Consider the following 19,381-nt stretch of genomic DNA (forward strand, 5'->3'; position numbering starts at 1 on the left):
TTCACGTCGGCAACGGGGAGTGCCCCATCGTGAAAAACGGCGCGTCAAGCCTCGTCGGCAAATATGATCTGGAGTAGACCAATGAAATGCTATCGTCTGTTATCAAAACCCAAAGCTAACCCCTCAGCTGCGTGTTTGAAATTCCTCATTATTCCTCACCCGACCTCGCAAGGCCGTCGGTAGCTTACGATAATTCGCACCAGCTTTTCGCTGCCACCCATAGTACCTCTCCTACCAACTACTCAGCGTCCATAATGGCCAGTTCCAAAATAGAGATAGAGGCAGTTCGTGCATCGATCAAAAACACAGTGGAGAGGTTGGGAGACGCGCTGCGGACCATCAATCATGAGGTATGTTCGAAAGCGCCCTTTGCCGCCGCTCGGAGAAGCACAGACAGGAATGCACGAAACAGAAGATGACGTTTCCTTCACCTCCGCAGATCTGGTCGAACCCCGAGCTAGCCTACGAAGAATTCAAAGCCCATGACGCCCTCTGCGGTTTCCTCGAGAAGGAGGGATTCCGAGTAACTCGGCATGCATATGGATTGAATACTTCTTTTGAAGCTGTGAGCGGATCTGGGGGCCGCTTGATCAATTTTAACGCGGAATACGATGCTCTGCCGGGGATTGGCCATGCATGCGGACACAACTTGATCGCTACTAGCAGCCTCGTGGGGTTCCTCGCATTATCATTTGCGTTAGCCGAGTTCGGTCTGCCCGGACGAGTGCAGCTACTTGGTACCCCTGCCGAAGAGAACGGGGGTGGCAAAGCGAAGCTCATCGATGCCGGGGCTTATGACGGGGTGGACATCTCTTTAATGGCGTGAGTCCGCTGATAGCACGGCGCCTCTGATTATCCCGCTTGGCTGACAGCATCCCAGGCACGCAGGACCTGAAAAAATGTTCCCTGATTTGGGACCAGCCACGGGTATCGCGGGAGCGTTAATGAACGCAAGGAAGAACATTCGGTGCGTATTCAGCGGGAAGAGTGCCCACGCTGGCGGGAATCCCTGGGAGGGAATCAATGCTTTGGATGCCTTGGTTTGCTCTTACAATAATGTGTCTGTGCTCCGTCAGCAGCTGTTGCCCGAGCAAAGAATACACTGTGCTTTCATAGACACGCCGAAGGTTGCCAACATCATCCCCGATCATACCACGGCGTTTTGGCAGGTCCGAAGTCCAACGCTCCAGGGCCTCAATGTTCTTCTTGGCAAGGTTCGCAACTGCATTGAAGCGGGGGCTTTGGCCACACAATGCCAGGTGGAGATTGAAGAGTTGGTCCCCCTATTCCTGCAACTGATATGTTGTGAGGGGCTTGCTGCTGGAGAGAAGTTCACCCGTGCTGATGATTGTCTCTCTACTCTATAGGGAAGAGCTCTATACGGACGTGCGGCTGAATGACACACTCTGCGACCGATATCGAGTCCATATGGGCGGATATGGCCGAGAAGTGCTGAAACGCCACGACACAGTTCTCACCGGATCTTCTGATATTGGTTCGTCCGCTCTTCTTCAAGTCTAAAAAAGACTTTTACTCATGGCCATGCATAGGAAACGTCAGTTACGTGACGCCCACGTTACATGCGATGTTTGGGATTCCTACACCAAACAACAGTTACCCCCATAATCCAGTATTTGCGGCTTCTGCAGGGACAGACGAAGCTCATCAGGAGGCCGTGACCGTTGGCAAATCTCTCGCGTTGATCGGATGGGAGATGCTGACGGATAATGACATGTACGAGGCCGCGCATCAGCAGTGGAAGACGGAGATCGAACGAGGAGATTAGGTTCTGGGGCAAGGATTGGACCTCTAGAAAATATATTGTGCCTGAGTAGACCAGCAACCGAAGTTCTAATTCTTCTACTTTATTTCATTTGAGCTCGTATTTCCTTCGCCGCTTCAGGGGCGGCTATCATGCTCTTATCGGTGGGTCGTCTCAAACTTCAGCATGAGCCCGTGGTTCAACTTCTTTCTCTCCCTCCCCGCATTTCTGCATGTCTAGCCTCCAGCAGATCTCCAAAGCGAGCGCGTGGAGGAAATATTAATGTCCTCATGTCTGGGAGGAATGCGCCGCGCTCAAAGAATGGTGAGCTCCAAGATTACCCACCCCCCACCCCGGCTTTTCCGTCTGGCTCCGGGAAACGCGAAACTGATCAGAATGTCCGACCCCAGGCTGCAGCACCTGTCGCCGACGCAAGGTGAAATGCGGCGAGGAGCGCCCCATCTGCAATCGCTGCGCAAATCTTCGTCTGGACTGTGAATGGGGAGTCCCGGTGGCGAGAGGCCACAGTTCGCGGGTCCGGCACCTAAAGCCCGCCCCGACGACCCGCCATCATGATGATATCGAGCCTGTATCCGAAGTCTCAGAAGGCGATGCAATGGACCTCTCTCCAACTGCGCTTATTCCGGGCCTCTCACCGGTCTCCTGGACTGGTGACGGGTTTCATTTGGAGACCTCGCAAGCAGCGGCCTTTTACCCTCCCTTCCCGTCTGCCGCGTTCACAATGCGAATGTCCACGCCCCTTTGTGCCCCCATGAGCACGTCAGGACTCGCATGCGCTAATTCCCTGGTCCTCAACAAGCATGACCGGAAATATTTTGAGTACTTTCCATCTTCATCAACCGTCTACTACTATATGAAGGGCTGGCACTGGAGTAGCTTCTCTTATCTTTACCAAGGCCCCGCGACAACCAACAAAGTCATAATGCGAATGATCCTTGCGCTTTCTGCGAGTGATATGCATCGCCAGGGACTGGTAGCGCCGTCCCTTGGTCATTCAACGGCGGATGATCACGGTCGATATCATTACAGCCAAGCCGTCAAGGAGTTTCGGCAACTCCTCGAGACCCCTCGGCGACAGGTCTCTGTGGATGAGTTGGAAACGATATTTGCTACAATATTCTTAATGGTCACCTACGAATGGCAGTTCGGTACCTCGGTGCGCCATCTCCAGCTTCATCTGCACGGAGTACGATCCTTGCTAGAGTCACATCCCCAGTTATTCCGTCTGAAGGATGTGAACGACGTCTTCCTTGCTCCCGAGAACGAGGAGCTCCTTCCCGAGGATAGAGTGTCATCTAAAGTATCCTTTATTTCTGAACAATTCTTGCTATGGATGCTGTGAGTGTTCTTGCCTTTTGTCCCCGCCCGTTTGCAAGTCCTTTCGCTCACACAGAGATCAGATATATCGATGCCAGTTTTCGACCTATGGGACTCACAGAGTCACTATATGATTACGTCCTGCAGTCCAAAAACCCGGCGCTACACCCGGATCATCTTCACCGGTGCGCTCGACTCTGGGGCCGGTGTTACTGGGCGGAGCAGTATCCGGATCAGGAGGTCTTGGATGACATTGAAAATTACCGAGCGCTCGAGCTGTTACACGCAGGATTTTGCATGCGGCATCGCATATGGAAGGTGTTAATCAATTCAGAAGTTGAAGGGGATTCCTCAGAGTCCCTCTCGCGGGAGATGGTCTCGATTCGTGATGTAAATGCCCTCTGAGCGAGCTCCCCATGCAGGTTTTTTTTTTCTTTTGGTTTTGCTGACAACCCTAGAAATATTCCGATCTCTTCATCACCGCGAAATTATCCGGGGCAATCTCCAGTCGTCGCACCCTGAACACCGTCTATATGGCTGTGTGTCAATTATATGCGCAGATCGTCTTTCACCGGCGGGTGCTGCGTGCACATGTGCCCCCAACAGCGGTTCATCGGCAAGCCGTCGTGGGGATAATCGAACTTGTGCAGAAGCAGCATTCGTCCGATCCGCGCCTTCTACGGCGGCTATACTGGCCGATTCTGATGGCTCTCATCGAGACGAATGACGTGATCCACCAGGCGTGGCTCCGAGAGCGCCTCTTTGACTGTCGCGACTTCAACTCGGAGTGCCGATGGGCCAACGAGGTGGCCGACCAAGTACTCGTCTTGCAAGACGCGGGCCAGGGCTGTTACGCCGACCTGGCCGAACTCCTCCTCCAACGGTTCCACGTGCTATGAGATACCCCCTGCCACGTACTTATGATGATGATGAATATGATAAGAGATGATAATACCAATAATATGCATAACCCCGTCAGTGGCGCGATGCGTCGTCATTCCCATTTCCAGTAATCTCGCGGTCGCGGTTCGAGTTGGCGATACGCCCGGGGCAATTTGACTTCGCAACTAGAAAGCCAGAGACGCTCTCGTGGGACGAACTTCCGTGTACATGCGGTTATCTATCTCACTCGCAGAGGAACCGGCTGGACCCAAGCGCTCCTTCCTTTTCAGGACTGGCGCTTTGCGCATCTTGTTCGTGAGACTATACGTGTGTTGGTGGCGTGTGGCTGGCAGTATCTTGATATCCCCGACTCACGTGATTCCGGGGCGACTTCTTCAAGTTGGCTCGGTCGCCTCGGTAATTTCGGTCGCTTTCTGGCGTTGTGGGCCAACCCCGGCGAACAGCCGAAATCACTTTTTCTGTTCTCTTACTGTTTCTGGAATTCGAATATTCCTAATTTTTGCCCCAGATGCCGGACTCCGTGGAGAGATCCCATCGGAAAGAAGCGCGTATTGCTGGGAAACCCAAATCCCATTTGTTGCCACCGCCACATGACTAGCAGCTGCATAGCACTTTCAAGGCTCGGTTGCATTCCCCGGATCTTCATTGGGAAATCCTTATCTTGTCCGGTTGGGTGCTGGGTGGAACCGAAGATTCAAATTACGGATTGTGATTGCGCTGGAATGTTTTAGAACTCGTATTGGCAGGAGGGTTCGAAGCCCGAGAGCTTCTTTGACCGGACGCGCGGCGGGAGTCCGGCATTGACTCGCGTTGCCGGCTCTAGCACAGCTTCCAGCACAGCGAATTCAGCCTCGATTCCTGATCCAAGGAACTGGAAGGAACTTTCAACCAGCTTGCCCTGTTCCATGGCCTGATAGGTAGTCTGGACCCCCAGGGGCAATCTTATCTCGAGGAAATCAAAAAGCAAAGAAACCAACCGCATCGCCACCGGGGAGTCCGTACAACAGGAAGCTAAAGATAACCCAAAATGCGAACGCAACCCCGGAGTCCCAAAGTCAGTGCCACCGGCCTATCATAATGGCTGAAAGCTTGTCTTCGGTTGGCTGAAAAAGGTTCTGGCGCAGGCTAAGCCTCGGATGCTACCCTCGAGGCGCCACATGGGCGACCTTTAGCGATCTCTTAGTGCTTTTTAGTGCTTCTAGTGCCTCCTGGACCCTCTGGTCGTAGGTCCCGTCTCCTCCCTTCATCTGCCAATCAGCCAATCCCGCTTATGCATGGTCCAATGGAACGTGCCGCTGCGGTGCGCATTCCAATCTCAACCCGGCTGCATTCCCCGTTCCAGTGCATTCCCCCGTCCCCACCCTTATCATGGCGATGCTTGTTCCCAATCTACCGCCATATCGCGTGACTGACCAGTGCCATTTGAGTAGTGACTTCTCGTCTGGAAGTATCGTGCGGGAAAAATGGACACAGCAGGCTCAATTGGTCTGGTGTACGGGGGGGGTGATGGTGAAGGAGGATGTTCTCTCATACGGGGTGAGAGGAAGTCCTGGTCGACTTTCCGCGAACGGCAGTCTTTTGGGCCACATTCGAACGTCGTGTTATCGCATAAATGGAGATTGCAATCTGGGGCCTAATCAAAGAAATCCAGAACGCCCACACGCACTAGTCTGCTAGCGTATCGGCTTCCATAACTTTTGCGCTTCAATCCATTGGCGCACGGTGCCACCAGACTTGCCCCCCTCCCAGCACCGGTTGTCCTACAAAACCGGCAGTCCTGCTCCTCTAAAATTCCCATTCTCGTCTTCAAAATCGTGCTCCCTCTGGTAGGCTCTCCGCACTATGGCAACCGTGCTCCCCGGCCCTTTGGGCATTACTGCTCCTACGGAGCTGGTCAACGAGGCAATCGCTAGCCCGGACCAGCTTCGCAAGATGTCTCAGGCTGGCGATCATCCCGGCGTGCGTGAACGCCAGTGGGGGTCTGGAGGCGCGTCTCGATCCCTCGGTCACCTTTGAAGAGATCACCTACTGGGCCAAGGTTGAGCGTGAAATGGAGGAGGAGGAATACCGACGCTACAAGGCCATGACCGCCGAACACACCTTCACTGACCATGTCAAAGGCTACTTCAGCAGCGATCGCTACGACGACGTCAAGAAAATGCATGATACCTCGCGTGCGCTGCAGGTCAGTGAAGAGAGTGCCCACTGGTCTGAGAAGGACACCAGTCCTGACGTCAAACCAATTGGACCTGCCACTCACGACTTGGATGCCGAATGGCGGCAGGCTTCTCGCGCCCTGCGGACTGCCAGCTGGGGTGGTGTCTTCTACTTGATTACCACCGACATCCTGGGCTGGGGCCAGACACCGTATGTCTTTGCCAATGACGGCTATGGCCTCGGGGCTGGTATTTTCGTTCTCATGGGCCTGGCTGCCGGTTGCGCCGGCTTCATGATTTGGAGAGTGTTCATTGGCCTGGACTCTTCTCGTTACCCTATCATGAGTTACGGTGATCCCTTCTTTCGTCTGTACGGCCCCTGGATGCGTCACTTCATCAACGTCGCTCAGGCGATCCAGATGTTCCTCACTGTTGCGGTCGTCCTTCTGGGCCAGACGGGTTTGATTGCCCAGCTCGCTGGTAGCGTCAACCTCTGCTATGTTGTCTGCGGTATTATCTCCCTCGTCGTGTCAATGGCCAGTGGAGGTATGCGGACTTTGAAGCACCTTGGCTGGTTCTGTAATGCGGCGGTGTGGATCAACATTGTCTCCTTCATTATCATGTGAGTGTCCACGAATGGGGGTGTACAGGCTCTGTTGCTAATTCGGTAACTCTTTAGTTGCGTTGCCGCCGCCAAGTATGGACCTGACCCAGCTGCAGCTGTCCAGAACGGTATCTTGAACAAGGCCTGGGCAAGCGTTGACACCATGGCCCCCGTCAGGACGTTCGCGGGCACACCCCCACCGGAGTATCAGCAAACCAACACGGACCTCTTCGCCGCTAAGTTCAACGGAATCAACAGCATGGTTTGTAAGTTTGAACTGGTTCTCTTTCGACGGGCTCGTAGACCAGCCTTACTAATTAAATCTTTTAGACGCTTATTCCGGTGCCGTTATGTTCATTGCTTTCTTGTCCGAGATGCGTCATCCCATGGATTTCTGGAAGGCGGTCCTCCTCGCCCAGGGCTTCATCACTGCGGTTTATATCTTCTTCGGCGCTTTTGTAAGAATGCGATCTTCCCTCCATTCATGAAGAGATACTAATCTCCTCCTGAGACGTACAGCTACTATGGCCAATATGCCTATACCACCATTTCTCAGACTGTCCGACCTCTCGGCCTCCAAATCGTCAGCAATGTGCTCGGCCTCATTACCGGCTGGCTCGCAGTCTGTATGTTTCCAAAATGCTTCACGACGGATAATAGTTTCGCCCACTAACAAAGCCTTAGTCTTGTACTTTAACGTTGGCATGAAGGTCGTTTACCTTGAAGTTGGTCAACAGATCTTTGGGTTGCCTCCCATTTCCACCACTAAGGGCAAGTACTTGTGGTGGGCTCTTGGGCCCTTTTACTGGATCGTTGCCTTCGTGGTGTCGATGTCTGTGCCCCAGTTCAATGCGTTCACCAACTTTGTCGGAGGTCTCTTCAGTCTGAACTTCACTTACTCCTTCTCCGGATTTATGTACTTGGCATACAAGATCCACCAAGGCGCGGCCCTTCCCGGCGAAGGCTTCGACCCTGTCACCGGCGTTACTACCCGCCACGACGAAGGACCCAAGAGATACATTCGTGGATTCCTCAAGCTTTGGTACATCACCATCCCTGTGCTAAGCTTCACTTGTGCCGGTCTCGCCGCATCTGGTATGGGTACATGGGCCGCTGTTGAGGGTTTGAAGGCAGCATTTGGACCTGGTGGTTCGGTGTTGACCTCTTGGACTTGCGTAAATCCTTACTATAACCCATAGCCGAGAGACCTCTCTGTGGTTCAGTCGCCAGGTCCAAGGCAGCCCACTCCTGGTTCTGTTTCTTACTTGGTTTCCATGAGATATGATCATTGAAGCGCACTTGGGGAAAGGGCAGATTGGGTGAATTGCTGCCATGATGATGACATGTACGACTTGGACAATTGTTTAGTCGCGATAATGACATAATAGGACATATCCACTCCGTTCAATATTAATTTTCCAGAGAGCTTTTTCAGAGCTCATACTAGTAGATACTTCATCATATGTTCAAAGAATAGACGTTGCGATTTGTTGCCGGATGGATGAATCGGGTAAGCCATTTCCCGCTGGGCTGCATCCCAACACAAAATGCGTGAAGAAAGTAGCGGGGGCATAGATAAAAAGAGTGTAGTGTCTACTTATACAGTATGTGACTTACATTAAGCGGGGTCTGAAGTAAACGATACTCGTGTCAGGAAGTGACTAACTACTATGTCGTGAATCCAATCCTTCGTTGTCGAAACCTAGGGATATACGGACTTGGATATTCTCGTTCAAGCACTTGGGAGCAATCAAGTGCCACAAGACACCCACCCAGATGATAAAGTAGAATGAGAGTATTTGTGTCGCTCACGCCTTTGATTATGCGACACTAAACACGCATGTCTTCGCCCATAGATCCATAGATCTGGTGGAGGCGAATCTGGCATGGAAAGCATTCGGCAATGGGACTCGGGTACGAATTTGCCATTCTTCCGACTGAACGGAACCCCAATGGACGTGGAACTGCCGGGGTGGAAGGTCAAAGGGATGCGAATGGATGCACCGCCATGGGATCGATCCCCTTGATGATCTTGAACTCAATCTTTCTCATCTCCGTGTTCGGCGTTCCTCTCGAGGTACCACTACCGCTCCATCCCCCGCCATCATGCCGACCGGCCTTCTCTACGTGACAATGCAGCCCAAGGGCTCACTGCCCGACGCCCAATTCCACGACTGGTATAACACAGAACATGGACCTCTGCGTCTCCGGTTGCCCTTTGTTACCAATGGCTTCCGCTTCCGCGCTACCGATGGCGAGAAGCCCGAATACGTTGCGCTGTACGATATCACCGATATGGACGAGCTGACCCAGAAAACATATCTGGATCTGCGAACAGACTTAGTCAAGACCGAGCGGGAGAAGAAGACGATGGCCCAGATCGACGTTGGGCGGAAACTTTACGACTTGGTGGACGAGCTGAGCTCCCCCGCGTACCGCGCACTGGAGGATCGCGCCGACACAGACCCCGAGACGCGGGGCACCGTCATGATTGCCGTGACCACCGTCACTCACCCGGATCCGGAGAAAGAGGCGGAGCATGACCGCTGGTACCACGAAGAGCATTTCGAGATGCTCTCTCGTGTCCCCGGATGGCGTCGTAGTCGTCTCTTCCGCACGGCGGCAATTGACTCGGCCGCCCCCCGGGAGACTCTAGCTCTGCACGAGTATGCACCACACAACGGACTGGGAGGGGAGGCCCACAAGGCTGCCATGAGCACCCCGTGGAGAGACCGCCTCGTCAAGGATGTCGTCGCTTCCAAGTCCCGTCGCACCTACCAGTGGTATTACACGTTCGGACCGGCCCCTCGCGAGCTGGCCTCGTTAGCAGCTCCGGATGTCATTGGACCCTGGGCTTCTAACGATGGCAAGACCCGCACATTTCCTTCAGCTACGCGGCCGGCTGTGGAATCTTTTATAACTACCAAAGATGGCGTGGAGATCCCCTATCGACTGGAGGGCAACACTGATCCAGGTGCCCCCGTGGTCGTCCTCAGCAACTCGATTCTGGTCAACTGGAACATCTGGGATCGTTTTGTGGACGTGTTCCTTTCCCGGCCTCAGAACCAGAAGTATCGCGTTGTGCGATACCTGACCCGTGGCCGCCACTCGGCCAGTGGTGAACAGCCGGTGAACATCGATTTGTTGGCATCCGACCTGGCCACCTTGCTGGAGGCGCTGCGAGTGGCCCCAAGGGCGCCCGTCTGATCGGAGTCAGTCTGGGCGGAGTGACGGTGCTCAATGCATCCCTTCTATATCCAGAGCGCATTGCGGCGTTCATTGCCTGCGACACCAACTCATCCGCGCCAGAATCAAACCGGAAGGCTTGGGGAGATCGCGTAGCAATGTGCGAGAAGGAAGGCGCCGTGGACCCGACGACGAAGGAGCCCATCGTTGGCGAGGAGCTCGCAGAGGCTACCACTCGACGCTGGTTCGTCCCCGAGTCCTACGAGACACAGCCGGAGGTGCTAGCGCCCGTCAAGGAAGCCGTTCGCACGAACAGCCTCAAGGGCTTCGTGCACAGTGTGCAAGCGCTCTGCGCTTACGATATCCGCGAGCGCATGGCGTCGGCGACCGTGCCAGGACTCTTTATTGCGGGCGCCAATGATGGTGTTCTGCCTCAGACTATGCAGAAGATGGCGGCTGATCTGAAAGGCGGAGCTGAGCTGAAGATTATTGACCGCGCAGGCCATCTTCCCATGGTCGAACAGCCCGCGTCATTTGCGGATGTTGTGACAGAATTCTTGGGCAAGATTGACGAGTGAAAAAAAAAAGGAAGAACATAGTCTGCTAGTTCTTAGGAAGTATGATGATACAATGCACAAATCTCACGAGTATCGGGCAAGGTGGATGCCATCACAAGCGTTGTGTCCCTTAGTTTTCCTTACTTTTCGCAGCAATTAAGACAAATATTATAGTATTTTGCCACGTTGGCATGTATCTGCCTTCCCCTTGAATAGACCAGCCTCTTCTCCCATCCTTTATCCATTGCGAGCTGTTCATGGAAACCTCGTGGCTCGATCAAGTGGGAAACGTCGTGTGCTCTGCGGCGCCCGACTCCCGCCAAGCGCGCAAGTTTCGCCCCCCTCCGCCTGCTCCGCTTCGATCTGTTCTTTCCCCCCTCCAAACTACCCTGACATCCACGCCATGACCGACAGTAAGGTCCCCCAGCCGGGACCAGCAAAATTGAAACGAAATGCTGGCCCCGACGAGTGGCTGGCGGCGGCCAAGGATTGCAAGTACCTGTCCGAGGCCCACATGAAGCAGCTGTGTGAGATAGTCAAGGAATATATGATGGAAGGTAAGATCCGAGCCCCCTGCTTGGGGTTTCTTGGTTTGGCTTGCCGCTCACTCACGCCCCAGAGTCAAACATCCAACCCGTATCGACCCCGGTGACGGTCTGTGGCGATATCCACGGCCAGTTCTACGATCTGTTGGAACTCTTCCGAGTCTCGGGTGGCATGCCTGACGGCTCCGAAGCAGACGCGCCCAAAACATCCACCGCGGTCATCACCTCAGACGACCTCGAACCCCCATCTTCCATCACAGACCCTAAACTCCGAAAGAAGTTGCGGAGCCCCAAGGGCAAGAGTGGAGAGGACGACGAAGATAATGGCTCCGATGCCACCCCTCGCAGCAGATCTACAAGCGACACGTCCAACGATATTCAACCGAATCGCAACTTTGTGTTTTTGGGAGACTACGTCGATCGTGGATACTTCAGTTTAGAGACATTGACCCTGCTACTTTGTCTCAAGGCCAAGTGAGTTGGAAACCCTTGCCCTGCGTCACATCAGGTTGGGGATCATTATGCGGGGAATATTGCAGCTGACATGCGACTGAAAATTAGATACCCTGATCGAGTCACCTTAGTGCGCGGGAACCACGAATCACGACAGATCACTCAAGTCTACGGATTCTACGAAGAATGTTTCCAGAAGTACGGAAGTGCCTCGGTGTGGAAGGCATGCTGCCAAGTCTTCGATTTCATGACGCTGGGCGCCATCATCGACGGCAAGGTTCTGTGTGTACATGGTGGCCTCAGCCCCGAAATTCGGACCCTGGATCAGGTGCGCGTGGTTGCCCGAGCTCAGGAAATTCCCCATGAAGGCGCATTTTGCGATCTGGTCTGGTCAGACCCCGATGATGTGGAAACCTGGGCCGTCAGCCCTCGAGGTGCAGGTAAGGCGAACCCGATAATGCGTGTCTGTGGTTTATCACTGAGAACGAAAACTGACTGACTTCTCTTACACCTACAGGCTGGTTGTTCGGAGACCGTGTTGCCGACGAGTTCTGTCACGTCAACGACCTGTCCCTGATTGCTCGCGCGCACCAGCTGGTCAACGAGGGATATAAATACCACTTTGGCAACCAAAACGTGGTGACAGTGTGGAGTGCGCCGAACTACTGCTACCGATGCGGTAATCTGGCCTCTGTCTGTGAGATCGGAAACGACCTCAAGCCCACCTTCAAGTTGTTCAGTGCAGTCGGCGACGACCAACGGCATATGCCCACATCGCGGCCGGGCCGTAGTGAGTATTTCCTGTAACATTCTCAGCAACAAGATTTGCAAGCATCGGCGTTTTTCTTTGGGATTGGCGAGGAAGTCCTTTAGACTTCCCATTGTATGGGGGTGGGGATGATGAGCATTTACCGTAATGATCTTAGACACGAAATGAACGAATGTCTATGCTTTTCCAGAGCTCATCCGCCTATCCTCCAGCCTTGGCCCAACTTCTATCTTGTCTTGTCTCTTGGCCTTGGTATCTCAACACATGGATTGAAAGGGAGCTTGTAGTTTAAAAAGGTCTCGTGATGGCGATTGTTCGAGCAGTGCCGGCCGTCTGCGTATCGCCTGATCCCGTAACTCCGAGTGTCTACTTCATCATTCGAAGTCCTCCAGACACCGCGGCCCCAATCAGGATCACTAATCCCTCGGTTCTCGCGACTAAGAAGGGCCTTTGAATCTCGGCCTTTCGCTTTTTCAGCCATCGACGAACAAGCTGGACCCTACCCAGCGCCCTAAACGGGACCATGACAACGGAGATGATGTGTCAGCAAAGCGCGGCGGATTCCGCCCTGTCAACGAATCGTAGTACAAAGACAACGGTTAAGACCAATAGAATCATTGACACCTTGGGAGACAACCCTTGATGATGTGATTAGGCAACCCTTGGTGATGTGATCAGATTATGCAGCTCTAGCTTCTCGCCGAGTGCAAACAGGCCAAGGGCCCCTAGAATGGGTCCAACTGGACAAACTGCGCAAATTGTCGATCTCCATGATCCTGGACTACATCGCAATTGTCGCAAATAGTCCCTTTCCGACAGTGGGATGTTGGATATAAAAAGGTGCCCACGATCCTGTTGGGTCTTGCTCCCATAGTGGAACGACATCACCTCTGATCATCTTCCTTTGAAAAGTCATTTCTGAACTCACATTCAACATGGCCATCAAGAAAGTCGCCATTGCCGGGGTATGTGTTGAGAGAGACGGTGCTCTGTACGTGGGGATACTGAACGGGAAAACCAGGCAACGGGAAATCTTGGTCCCAGAGTCCTCACTACTCTCCTGGATGCTGGCTTCGAGGTGACTGCACTGAGCCGCTCTTCGCCACACCAAATTGACGCCCGCGCGAAAGTACAAGTCGTTGACTACGCCTCGCGAGACAGCCTGGTAGCCGCGCTCTCCGGACAGGACGCCGTAGTGAGTACACTCAACGCCTGGGCTGTTCCTCGTGACATCCATCTGCTGCTGGTCGATGCCGCGCACGCCGCCGGGGTGAAGCGATTCCTTCCGTCTGAGTATGGCAGCGACACTTCTCATCCACTCGTGGCCAAATTGCCCGTATTCGGCGACAAGATCGCCGTTGTCGATCGCCTGAAGGAAATTGCTGCCAAGGACAGCGCTTTCACTTGGACCTCTGTCGTCAACGGTCCGTTCTTCGACTGGGGTCTGCAGAATGGGCTCCTTGTATCCCTGAAGGGGTCCTCGAGCCAGATTTTCAACGGTGGAGATGTTCGGTTTAGCACCACGACAGTGGCAGGGATTGCGCGCGCTGTTGCGGGTGTGTTGCAGCATCCCGATGAAACTAAGAATCGCTACGTATATGTTGCAGAGGCGGAGGTCACCCAGCATGAGCTTCTGCGGTGGTCGGGGAGAGCCAATCAAATCAAGGAAGAGCACATATCCCTCGAGGAACTGGAGCAGGGTGCCTATGCGGGGGTGAATGCAACGCCTCCTGACCTCAGGGCGTTTGCCGTTGGCTTGATTCGACGAGCGATATTTGACTCGGCTATGGTACCCAGTTTCCTCATTTGGATAATGATTTGCTGGGTGTTCGCAAATTGTCGGAATCCGAGATTGAGAACCTGGTTAAGCAGAATGTTTAGGGTTCTGCTCGGGCAGGTTTGAAGCCCAATTAACCTCATTTTGGATAGCCAGAAGTTAATTTCATTGCCATTTGTGATATCTGCTATTCGCTTGGAACTACGTGTCAGGGCTATGTAACGCTGATCAAAGAGAAGCTCCTCAATTTACACGAACAATGATGTGAATCAACCAAAACGAGAGCAGTGTACAAGACGTCCTCCCGAGGGTAGAGCAACACTCTTCAGTGTGTATTTCGGAAATTTATTCACTCCTCAGACTTGGTGTTAGTCTGCTCTTTCATGAACCCAGAGAAAAACCCGGCCATTTCTTCGTAGTTGTCCATCTCTCCGACCCAGCTTACATACTGGTCAGGTCGGACGATGACGCTGGCGCCATGGGCAGGGTTGATTCCATATTTCGCGTAAGCCTGGCCGTGCCCTTCGTGGTATGATTGGTCGTCGACAAAAACTTTCCAATAGTCCCAGCCCAACTTTTCATCGTAAGGGTGGAAGGCAGCGGGCAGATCTTGAAGCTCAATGCTGATGCGGGGCCCAGCATGGACGGTCAAGACTTCAATGACACTATCCACGGGTTGACTGGGAGGCGTAAACCTTCTAATGAATGAATCACGCGCACCAAGCTTCTCCCCCAGGTTGCCAAAGCGTTGTTTGGTTTCTGGGTTCGTCAAATCCCCCGGAAACACAAGCAGACGCCATCGCCCGGTACTCGGTAGCAGCTCCTGCAGATGCCAGGGGCGGGCATCCGATTGATTGAGTACTTTGAAGCTGGGCATACGTTTCCCAACCAAGACCCCGGTTGCCAGGTTTGATTTGCTGACAATGTTCTCATGGCTTTTATCTGTCTTGGCAACCAAGATACTTGGGCCGTAATCGACCGCTATCATCCAGATTAGTAAAGATTCGGTATGGCTGAGAGGTTTAAATCGTTCACATACCCGTTCCACTTGCGAATTCATTTCCTTTCTCAAATGCAGCCTGGAATTCTTCCATGCTTACCCCCTCTTCATCTAGGATATCTTTTGCAGGCCGTCCTGAAAAGAGTCGCGAGAAACGATGGTCGAATTCAATCAGATCAAGCGCAATCTGCCTCCTCTCGGTCTGGTATGTCTTTAGGATTGAACCGTCACTATATCCCTTGACCACATGTGCAATTTTCCATCCCAGGTTATAAGCTGGGTGGCATCAGCGAAACCGTCGTAACCTTATAACAGGGAACTCATGGATGACTCACTGTCTTGCATGCTCACGTTCATTCCTTGGCCAGCTTTAGGAGAATGTGTATGCACTGCATCGCCGGCTAGGAAGACACGCTCTTTCAAGGAGAACTCATTCCCTACCCTTTGCCCAATTTGGTATCCTGTCCACCAGTCACAGTATGTATAGTCGAGCTTATAAGGGTGGAGAATGCGCTGGGCCGATTGGAGAATAACCTCTGGGGTGATCCAGGACCGATCCGCCTTCCTCCCTCCCGTTTCATGTTCCGTTGCCTGCAGCTGAATATACAGCCGCACCAGCTTGTTTTCTCGAGGAATGACCATCACACTGCCATGGCTGGCGGAGTGGATAGCACAACGCTGTCGGATGTCGGGGAAATCGGTAATTGGAATGATGTCCAGAACCCCCCAGATATAGTCTGTGGAATCGCCTTCCAGCACGTACCCCAACTGGCGTCGAACCCACGAGTGCGCACCGTCACATCCTATGAGAAACTTGGCCTTCACTAATTCAACCTGATCCACTCGATTGCGTTTCTCGGCCGCCTGTATCAGCTCATTGGTATCATCGGCAGCCAAGTTGCTCCGAAAAAGGCCATCGCTGACAGTTTCACGGCCAGTTGAGCTACGGTGGTGCTGTTGTTGCTGCGGTGGAGCTGCCTCTTCCTCAGACAAGGTTCGCAGCGTCACGGAGATAGGATAATCCTCGAAGTCCGCGGCTTTCGCATCATCGAAGGAAAATTCGGTCGGAAGTACACCACGCTCCACCGAGATATCACTGTGTTCCTTGATTGAATCTAAAAAGAAGCGTTCGATTCTTCCCTGGTGGAGCACTACTTGCTGAAATCTACTGATTCCAGGGATGGTGTCCGGGATACGGCCAGACCGGCGAAGCCTGCCCTGTTCATCAGGATTCCAGAAGCAAATCTCGAGCATGTGGTTGGATTCTTTCCAGGCCTGGTCAGCAAAGCCGAACGAGTCGAAGATCTCCAGAGTTCGGCATTGCAAGCCATCTGCCTGTCCGTTATAGATCTATTCCAGCATGTCAGCTATCTAGGCTTCCCTGTGGGGGGATCTTTGGTTTCATTTTCACTCATTCAGGATGGAAGAGAAATTACCTTGCTACCACGTTTGTCAACAATACGTGTCTTGACTCCACATCGGCCCAGCCAATTGGCCAACATGAGACCAGCAGGGCCAGCCCCAATAATGAGCACATCGATATAGTCGGGAGCTGCCGTCGCGGACATGATGTGGAACCTCTCAAGGCAAAAAGAGAAGAAATCGAATTTGAATCGAATTTGAATCGATTTCAAGCCCCAAATAGTGAAGACCAACACTGACTATGTTCTTATATTACTGTCCTAGCTGCCCTTCCCCAGTATAGACGCGTCGGACATCGTGTGGGGGGGTTCGATCTCGACTGCCAATCACGAGTCCAGTTTCTCCTCCCCCACACTCCAAACGATCATCCAGGCCTCACTTCCCCCGCATCCGAATCGGATCGGACGAAGTGGGATACACTGGACAGGAGGGAAATCCGAAGCCCTCTCTATTCCCCCCGGGGACCATCGCCATGGAATTTCCCTACACTGTTGCCCCGCATCTGGATTATTTCTCCATTCCTCGGGCTGAATTTATCGCCCGTCGGCCAGAGTTCGACAGCTTCGCGGTGGGCGGCTATGTTTTCTCTCAGGATGGGCCCCTTGATGGACCAGCTACTCGCCGCATCCTGTTACTTCAGCGCGCTTTGACCGACTCAATGCTCGGATGCTGGGAGGGGCCTGGGGGCGCTTCCGAATCGGATGATCAAACCTTGCTGGATGGAGTGGTTCGTGAAGTCCTCGAAGAGACCGGTCTGCATGTATCGAAGGTGGTGGAGCTGGTTGGGGTAGACAGCTGGACCCACACTCGCCGTCTTGACGGGGTCAAATTCCGCATAGCGAAGTATTCCTTCATCGTGGAAGTTTACGAGGCTTTCCAGCAGCCGCTCGAACGGATCCCGGTGCCAGTGGCTACCGAGGAAATCCCTGTGCGTCTAGAAGCTACAGAGCATCAGGCATTCGAATGGGCTACGGAACAAGAGGTACGGGACTCTGCACAGACAGGCCAAGGCAAATATAAGCTCTCATTGCCATCAATGGGGCCCCAAGGGGCCAACATCCTGCGATCGTTCGAGATGATCAGAGCGCGTGATACCAATTAAGAGTAAACTAGGAGAATCTCATGAGATCAAGATTCAAACATAATCTCTCCTCAAGTTAACAATCTTCCCTCAAAACAGCAAGTCATCTTCCACCGGAAGGGCGCCCTCAGCCTGCATCCGCAGGCCCACTTCATCCGCTTCCTTCCATACTCGCAACAGATTACCGCCCGCAACTTTCGCGGCATCTTCGTCACTTACCCCACGTCGAAGGAGTTCCGCTATAAGGTCCGGGAACTTCGACACGTCTTCTAGTCCCCGGGAACCGAAGCAATCCCATCAAAGTCACTGCCCAGCCCGACATGATCGTAGCCCGCAATAGTACCAATGTACACGATATGGTCTACAACACGTTCCAGGGTGGCTTCCTCGTGAATCACGCCGGGGATTCCATTCGCATTGACGGAGTCAGTGCAAGCGATGAACTCGGGGGCGAAATTGACCATCACAATTGAGTTTCTCTCTCGTACCAGATGCAAGACATCATCAGGGACATTGCGAGGGTGAGGGCAGAGAGCTCGTGCGGAGCTGTGGCTGAATATCACAGGAGCCCGACTGCCCTTCCATCCGTTCTTCCCTGCGCCCAGTACATCGCGCATTGTATCGGTGCTCACATGGGCCAAGTCCACCAACATCCCGAGACGGTTCATCTCGAATACCAAGTCCTGACCGGCAGGACTTACTCCGTTCCACAGGGGCTCTGCCTCGACGACGCCACCACCTGGCTGTTCGGTTAATGCCGCGTCGGCGTAGCGGTTGTGACAGTTATGGGTAAGGGTTGCGTAGGAGACCCCCAGCTCGTGAAAGATGCGAAGCTGCGATAGCGAGTTTCCAATCGAGTGCAGTCCCTCGATCCCCAACGGAGATATGATTTTCCCCTCTCTAAACGCCTGGAGGGCCGTGGTCCCGTTGGGAGGCGCCGAGAATACATCGGGATAAGCTTGCTGAAGACGTGAGGTCACGTCCACTTGCTCGAAAGTGAGCCGAACGCCTATATTTCCGCCCCATGCTGCATTAGCAGGCGAGGCAAGCTAAGATGGACATAGAAAGAGACAAGACTACATACTTTGGGCATAGGCTTCGTCTGAAAAGTCGGTCTTGTTATCGGGGCAGGGGACGAAGACACTCCAAAACGAACCCCCAACGCGACCTTGCCTCAAGCGCCCGATATCCGTGTGGCCCACAAATTTTCCACTTTTGAATGCTTCCGTGAAGTTGTCTCCATAGATGTGGTTTTTCAAATGAATGCGGAGCAGGATCGGTAAGTCGTTATGGCCATCTAAAAAAAAAAAGTCAGAAGACATTCTTGCACTGGAGATCTAGCCCTAACGTACCGATCAAGGGTGTGTGAGTTAAGATTTTCTGTACTCTTTCCTCGATGGTTAGAGGACCCGGTGCTGCTCGCAAAGTTCTCAGCCACAAGAGCCACTGCCCGGCCACCAAAATGAGTAGCAGTAAGGCCCAAGCAAGGTAGTCTGAAGTTCTCCGAGTCCGCTTCGAGTGCAGACTTCGTGAGACTCCGGACGTTGCCGCTGGTAGCTTTTTGGAAGCGTTTTTCTCCATTATACAACAGCGTTCATTGAACAGAACCGGAAGACTGTAAAGGAGAAGGAGTGACGCGAGGAGCAGCCCTGGAGTAGTTACGTAGTGTCGCTTACTTCATACCGGGGCCGGTCCTAGTGCCCCCGACGATGCAGTGGAATACGACGCTGCGTCACCAGTATTTATTGTTTAGCCAAAGACAAAGGGGTACTTTCCTGGCGGTCGCGTTGGGGATGTCCTCGCCCACCATAAAGTTACGTGACACAAA

At 53.3% G+C, this 19,381-nt stretch overlaps 9 protein-coding genes across 9 annotated transcripts; 6 read left to right on the forward strand and 3 right to left on the reverse strand.

Annotated features, from left to right (window-relative positions):
- Positions 1-254: 254 nt before the first annotated feature.
- N7468_003610 (uncharacterized protein) lies at positions 255-3,999 on the forward strand (the record flags this gene model as incomplete). Its single annotated transcript, XM_058472907.1, has 8 exons — positions 255-350; positions 413-822; positions 881-1,273; positions 1,368-1,495; positions 1,551-1,734; positions 2,180-3,121; positions 3,184-3,490; positions 3,559-3,999. 8 exons carry the CDS (start codon positions 255-257, stop codon positions 3,997-3,999), a joined length of 2,901 nt encoding a protein of 966 aa, XP_058331910.1.
- A 731-nt stretch (positions 4,000-4,730) lies between these two features.
- Positions 4,731-4,910, reverse strand: N7468_003611 (uncharacterized protein; the record flags this gene model as incomplete). Its single annotated transcript, XM_058472908.1, has 1 exon — positions 4,731-4,910. The coding sequence occupies one exon, from the start codon at positions 4,908-4,910 to the stop codon at positions 4,731-4,733; it is 180 nt and encodes a 59-aa protein (XP_058331911.1).
- A 935-nt stretch (positions 4,911-5,845) lies between these two features.
- N7468_003612 (uncharacterized protein) lies at positions 5,846-7,962 on the forward strand (the record flags this gene model as incomplete). The annotated part of the gene is made up of 6 exons (XM_058472909.1): positions 5,846-5,966; positions 6,022-6,781; positions 6,839-7,029; positions 7,094-7,221; positions 7,275-7,389; positions 7,448-7,962. 6 exons carry the CDS (start codon positions 5,846-5,848, stop codon positions 7,960-7,962), a joined length of 1,830 nt encoding a protein of 609 aa, XP_058331912.1.
- Positions 7,963-8,869: 907 nt separating this feature from the next.
- N7468_003613 (putative alpha/beta hydrolase) lies at positions 8,870-10,527 on the forward strand (the record flags this gene model as incomplete). The annotated part of the gene is made up of 2 exons (XM_058472910.1): positions 8,870-9,906; positions 9,981-10,527. The coding sequence occupies 2 exons, from the start codon at positions 8,870-8,872 to the stop codon at positions 10,525-10,527; spliced, it is 1,584 nt and encodes a 527-aa protein (XP_058331913.1).
- A 382-nt stretch (positions 10,528-10,909) lies between these two features.
- On the forward strand, positions 10,910-12,311 carry sitA (TOR signaling pathway phosphatase SitA; the record flags this gene model as incomplete). Its single annotated transcript, XM_058472911.1, has 4 exons — positions 10,910-11,063; positions 11,126-11,525; positions 11,613-11,944; positions 12,022-12,311. The coding sequence occupies 4 exons, from the start codon at positions 10,910-10,912 to the stop codon at positions 12,309-12,311; spliced, it is 1,176 nt and encodes a 391-aa protein (XP_058331914.1).
- Positions 12,312-13,208: 897 nt separating this feature from the next.
- N7468_003615 (aromatic alcohol reductase) lies at positions 13,209-14,154 on the forward strand (the record flags this gene model as incomplete). Its single annotated transcript, XM_058472912.1, has 3 exons — positions 13,209-13,238; positions 13,295-14,062; positions 14,125-14,154. 3 exons carry the CDS (start codon positions 13,209-13,211, stop codon positions 14,152-14,154), a joined length of 828 nt encoding a protein of 275 aa, XP_058331915.1.
- A 245-nt stretch (positions 14,155-14,399) lies between these two features.
- On the reverse strand, positions 14,400-16,705 carry N7468_003616 (putative FAD monooxygenase; the record flags this gene model as incomplete). The annotated part of the gene is made up of 4 exons (XM_058472913.1): positions 14,400-15,031; positions 15,090-15,326; positions 15,386-16,400; positions 16,487-16,705. 4 exons carry the CDS (start codon positions 16,703-16,705, stop codon positions 14,400-14,402), a joined length of 2,103 nt encoding a protein of 700 aa, XP_058331916.1.
- A 239-nt stretch (positions 16,706-16,944) lies between these two features.
- Positions 16,945-17,574, forward strand: N7468_003617 (NUDIX hydrolase; the record flags this gene model as incomplete). The annotated part of the gene is made up of 1 exon (XM_058472914.1): positions 16,945-17,574. One exon carries the CDS (start codon positions 16,945-16,947, stop codon positions 17,572-17,574), a length of 630 nt encoding a protein of 209 aa, XP_058331917.1.
- Positions 17,575-17,822: 248 nt separating this feature from the next.
- On the reverse strand, positions 17,823-19,134 carry N7468_003618 (dipeptidase; the record flags this gene model as incomplete). Its single annotated transcript, XM_058472915.1, has 3 exons — positions 17,823-18,580; positions 18,638-18,850; positions 18,906-19,134. 3 exons carry the CDS (start codon positions 19,132-19,134, stop codon positions 17,823-17,825), a joined length of 1,200 nt encoding a protein of 399 aa, XP_058331918.1.
- Positions 19,135-19,381: the final 247 nt, after the last annotated feature.

This window comes from Penicillium chermesinum (assembly GCF_028974085.1).
Source record: "Penicillium chermesinum strain IBT 19713 chromosome Unknown utg000003l:1.0-5111272.0:1.0-5115320.0, whole genome shotgun sequence".
In the NCBI taxonomy this organism is placed as follows: domain Eukaryota; kingdom Fungi; phylum Ascomycota; class Eurotiomycetes; order Eurotiales; family Aspergillaceae; genus Penicillium; species Penicillium chermesinum.